Below are 5,657 nucleotides of genomic sequence, written 5' to 3'. Positions count from 1 at the left end.
ATCATGGTAACACACATGATACTGAAATGATGCAATAAACATTAATTTAACAACATTAGATGTAACATACAACCGTAATTAACATAACTGGTAAGAAAAAAACTAAGAAACATAGTTATTTCAACAAAAAAATATCAAATGTGAAATGTAACACAGGGAATTCTGGGAAAGTCAATTTATGATTTTTCCCTGTAAACTATACATTCTTTTTCACTTCCAAAAACTGCATTTTACCATAAAATTACATTAAATGTCCATTACAGGTTTTCAGTCTTTTACCATTAAAATCACAGTCATTAGCATTCAGTCATGTGGAAAAAAAGCAGGCAAAGTAGGGGTTTTCAAATTTTAGAGGAAAAAAAGATTTAAAAAGTATTTTAACAGTAAAAGCCAAATATGCATATAATTTAAAATATACATATATATATATATATATTGTGGCGAGCGTCCCGAGGGCAGATCAGCGTCGCCCTGGAAACGCCGCTCCGGCACTAATCACCGACTGCGAACACCTGAGCATAATGGCCAGCACACCTGGAGCTCGTTGGCAACGACTGTAAAACTGGGAGGGAACACACACTTAAGCCCTATTCGCACGGGATTAGTATTACCTGGTGACCTCCAGTCATTTGTAATAATTGCGGAGGTTGTCTGTGATCTTAATCCCGCGCGAATCGGCCATGCCTGTAATTTGTCAAGAAAAAATTCCCCCGCAAATGACCTACCATATTTCGCCGAACATCCAGGTCCTGTGATAATATTAGTCCCGTGTGATTCGGCCTGCATTTGGCGGGTCGTATATCATTTTTCGAGTTTTTTTTTGTTTCCTGTGCGCCTTTTTATCCATCTTTCGCGAAGAATGTAGCTGCGTTGGTGTGTTTGATAGTGTTTTGGGTGCTGTCATCATATCGCTACACCATACAATTTGCAGAAAGAGAAAGCTGAAAAGGTTTTGAGGTTAATGTGTTACAAATAAATCAAGCACAAAGCTTGAGATATTATTTTAACCTGGTGAAATATAAATGACACAGCGCACGAAACTATATTAGTTTCTTTTTTTTTAAAAATCCATCTGGACCATAGAATGGGACTCTCAAAGCCTTGACACCCCGGTATCCGGGAGACAAGTCAGTAAACTCGAGTAAAATCACAGGCTTCGCTTATCCCGTGCGAATGCACCACACGAAATTCAGATGTGGGGGGGAGGGGGTAATTCAAAATCACACAAGGTCCCCAGATAATACTAATCCGCGAGTAACATGCTCCCTGGAAGAGAGACTAATGAGTGTTTTCTCGCCCTCTGTATATATATATATATATATATATATGTATATATATATACACACACACACACACACACACACACACACAGTATATATTTAAATAATATAAATGGGCCGCATTAATGCACAGGCTTACCTGGGCTTAAGCCCACACTCTTAGAAGAAAAGGTATAGAACCTCAATGAACCATTTTTTCTAAGAGTGCAGGGCCCCGGGCTGAGGGGGGCCCCCGGTGATGCCGGAAAATATTGTAACCGCATTTTATGAGTTGACTGTTCTCTTGAAATGACGCTTTATAGGTTTGCTTTGAGTGCACTTGCGGGCTAGGGGTCATTACAAAGCGTCAATATGTGAGGAGTTGGGAGTGAGAATGTGTTGGCTATATCTTTCACTTTTGTTAGAGTAAATACAGCTGAATGAAACAAAAACTGTCCGCCTTCATTTAATCATAAATTTCTAAATGTTCATTTTTTTTAACCATTATTTCGCGTCTGTCTGTCTCTTGAGCCTTTTGCTGACAGAAAATGGTTTTCAGAAAAGACTTTACTGGTTTCAGGCTTAATTCTGACCGCTTTTGGATCGCAGACAAAGCTTAAACTATTTCTATACCAGGAAGAACTCTTATTCTCACTGTAAAGGAAAATACATTGTTTGCTGTCTAACAACTTCCTTATATGTGCAATACGTTTTATTGTGCTTTAGCTTTTCATCATGCACTGTTGTTTTAGCTTGTCCCTATAATGAATATAATGTCCCTGGAATGAATATGAAATGTATTAAATAGTATGAAAAACATTTAATTATTGACACTGACTCTCTAGTATTCTGATAATGACGAGGAAAATGAGTACACAGTTTAAGAGTCCATATACACAAAATATGTCTGTTATATTAAGCATAACAACTTTTCAAATCCTTTATTTAAAAATGTGCTTCATGTGGTAACATCATTATTGGATATTATTATAAGTCAGATTATTATATATTATATATTATTATAAGTCATTATAATATTATAAGTCAGAAATATGATTTTATTTGACTGAATCTAATCGGAAAAAAAATTGTCACGACAATAAAAAAAATTATTTGAACGTTCACTGATGTACGAGGCACTTACCTCATTGTCGGTAGTGAAGTTTTACTCCAAACGTCCCCGTCAATATAAAATAACGCGAAAAGAAAGCCCATTAAAAGAATGGAGATAAATACAGTTATGCGGGATCTGTACATGATTAAATCTGTCGCGATTAAAAATAATGTAATATATTTATTTATAGGCGGTCTATATCCACATCAAAATGAAGCCTTGAAACTCAAAATACGCTAATAAGCGTCAAAATAAAGCCATTAAAGATACCGTGGATGTTACCTGTTGAAGAGGAACAGGTGAATGAAGGGAGTGACAGATTCTAGAGGACGGATATGTGGCTGTTTGGAGGTACCAAATCAGCGATCGCATTTTTTTGTATAAGAAAAATGTTCACAGATCATTTCTGTAATTTTGGGGCGTCTTGCTAAATTGGCAAGTTTGCTTCGTGCATCCACTTTAACAGCATAAAGAGAGCCAATTTATCATTACCGAACTGTGTATGCATTTTAATCACCTACATTATATACGATTTCTCCGTCCACGTCTCTGAGCGCCGTTTTATAATAGCGCATTTAATTTATATGCTCAGGTAATGTTAATGGCAGGGGCGATTCTAGGATTTTCATTTTAGGGGGGCTCAGCCCCCAGTGAGGGTATAATAATAATAAAAAAAATATATAAATAAAATAAAAAATGTGTGATTAGGGGCGTATACTAAACTTATTGCAGTATTTCACTGTATTACATATAGGTATAACATATAACTGAATAAGCCAAATTCAAGTATTCATGATCTCACACACACAACCTGTTTACTGTTTACTGTACAAACACAAAATTTTACTCTTTGCATTTCTAGTACAACCCTCTTAGCTCAAGTATGCAAACCTCTTTGCCACATGCGCTGGAATATGTATTGAAATCAGGAAGGGGGCCAACACTTTTTCACACCACTGTATGCGTTCATATGTGCTACATTTTCGCTGGAGGAAACAGCTGTGGTGTGGTGTGATGAGGGGTGAAGGCAGTGAGAGCTTAGGCTACAGTAGATGGGGAACCGATTATTGCTCCCCCATGATATTTTGTAAACTGTATTTATGTCAAAGAACTGCACAGATGCAGATATTATAGACAGCAGCTGACTCCGCGCCAGATCCGTTTTAAAACCGGCAAATCCGCGTTACAGTCACATCTGTTTCAGTGCTGTAACACGGATCCAGCCCGGGCGCGGTTTCAGTGAGCGGGAACTACAGTCGCAGAGCGGATCCGGGCCGCATCCGTGGAAAAGAGCGCGCGGTTTTTTCTGGAGTTCAAATCAAAACAGAAGACGTCAAGACGATCGAGGCGGATACAGACTGCTCGCTGTTATCCTCAAAAACCTCACCAAGGTATGTCACACCATTTGATCAAACTGTTCTACTAATAAATTAATTTCTTATTATGTTGTGTACTCGATAACTTAAAGGTTTGGTGTTTTTATTGCTCCTTAGATCTGTGTTGGACTGTAATGTTGGCGAACACTTAGGCCTGTGTTATCAGAGGACTTGCTAGCATGAAGAAAACGGTCCAGAGGTCTGTAATTATACGTAATTAACGGATTTTAACTTAATTACTTAATTTAAACTTTAGTAATTTTAACTGCTTCTATTAATGTTAATTGTTTAAGATTGCTGCGTGATAGTTAGTGTGATGAGCTAGCAATGTTAATGTTTCAGTTGTCGTATTCCTCTTGTTAAGCCACTCCTGAACCACAGACAACGTCAGAGGCGTCTTACCTGGGCTAAGGAGAAACTACATTTAAAGAGCACATGCTCTACTGTTTCAAAAACACCACATTCATCACACATACCATTTTCATGCTTCCCCATTAATGCAAGTGTTGAATTTAGTCCTGTGTGACCCATCCTTAATCTAGAAATCATTACTTCTTCCTTTCTGTGTCTTCCATAAAACTTATTTTTTCCCTACTGATTTTACAATATTATAATACCACCTACCTGTGCTGCTATTTTCCCATCTTTGTTGCCATATTCTTATTATTTCCCTATTAATTACTGATTTTATCTCATTCCTTCCCAGAGGTACCTTAACATCCACCAAGTTTTTCTTTAAAGCTTCTTTTGCTAACTTATCCGCTGTTTCATTCCCTACTATCCCAATATGTGCCGGTACCCAACAAAAGTATACGATTATACCCTCTATTTTCAGTCTGTACAGTAATGTATACATTTCTACTAGCAGGTCTTCTCTATCAGTTTTTGTAGACAATATACTTTTAAGAGCTGATGAAGAATCTGAGCAAATTACAGTCGGAGTCCTATTTGGCTTCATCTGTTCTACCCACTGCAATCCTACTATTATAGCAGTTAATTCTGTAGAATATACGGACAATTTTTCACTTAACCTTAAACTTATTTTCGTCTTAAATCTTGGAATGTACACTCCTATGCCCACTTTTTGTTTGATTGGGTCTTTAGATCCATCTGTATAGATCTGTATAAAAGAATAAAAATGTTCTCTCATAAAAACATTGATTTCATAACTATTAGTATATATTTCTTCTGCTTTTTCAGGAATATTCCATACCGATACCCCAATTAAAATAAACTTTGCCCATGTGCAAACAAGTTCTCGCACAACCGCGGTTGATTTAATTTTCCACTGGAGTAAAGGCTGCGCGGTGTGCGATATATATCATCTGCGCTAATATCGTAAGTGTTGTTTTGAGGATGTGTGATCTCACATTATGGAGTAGCCTACTATAAACCAAACAAAAACACACCCAGACAGTGCACACCTTCCCTGTGTGATTTGGTCTATTAAAATGCATTTAGAAAGCCCATAAGATTCAAGATGCTCTGTGTATGTCTTTTATATTTATATTGTTTAATCTATATCACACTGTTTTTGCAGTGCTGTTTTTCTCCAGCATGATAACAAATGTAATATTGATTTTATACAAGTTTAATGAAGTTAGTATTCAGTTACTTACATTTTAGATGGCTGTTTTCGTTGTATTTCGCCATTGAAAATAGTTCCAAACTATTCCAAAAACAAGCGCAATTTTGCTCCGCTGCTGCAACACACAGGACGGTGTTTCCTTATTGAATGAATCAGTATTTTGAACAAATGATTCAGTGACTCACTCATTAAAGGGGTCATATGATGCTGCTAAAAAGAACATTATTTTGTGTATTTGGTGTAATGAAATGTGTTTATGCGGTTTAAGGTTAAAAAAACACATTATTTTCCACATACTGTACATTATTGTTTCTCCTCTA

At 36.8% G+C, this 5,657-nt stretch overlaps 1 protein-coding gene across 1 annotated transcript in view; it reads right to left on the bottom strand.

Moving 5' to 3' along the window:
• Positions 1–2,694, bottom strand: part of LOC107686962 (beta-1,4 N-acetylgalactosaminyltransferase 2) — a 9,739-nt gene extending 7,045 nt beyond the window's left edge. The window contains exon 1 of the mRNA XM_016484085.1: positions 2,404–2,694. Coding sequence (XP_016339571.1) covers positions 2,404–2,516 — 113 coding nt within the window. The 5' untranslated portion in view covers positions 2,517–2,694. The remainder of the gene's footprint in view (positions 1–2,403) is intronic.
• Between the last annotated feature and the right edge of the window lie 2,963 nt (positions 2,695–5,657).

This window comes from Sinocyclocheilus anshuiensis, unplaced genomic scaffold (genome assembly GCF_001515605.1).
Source record: "Sinocyclocheilus anshuiensis isolate Anshui unplaced genomic scaffold, SAMN03320099.WGS_v1.1 scaffold1765, whole genome shotgun sequence".
Lineage (NCBI taxonomy): Eukaryota > Metazoa > Chordata > Actinopteri > Cypriniformes > Cyprinidae > Sinocyclocheilus > Sinocyclocheilus anshuiensis.
Note: the sequence above shows the minus strand (reverse complement) of the source record. Positions and strands in the feature narration are given on the sequence as shown.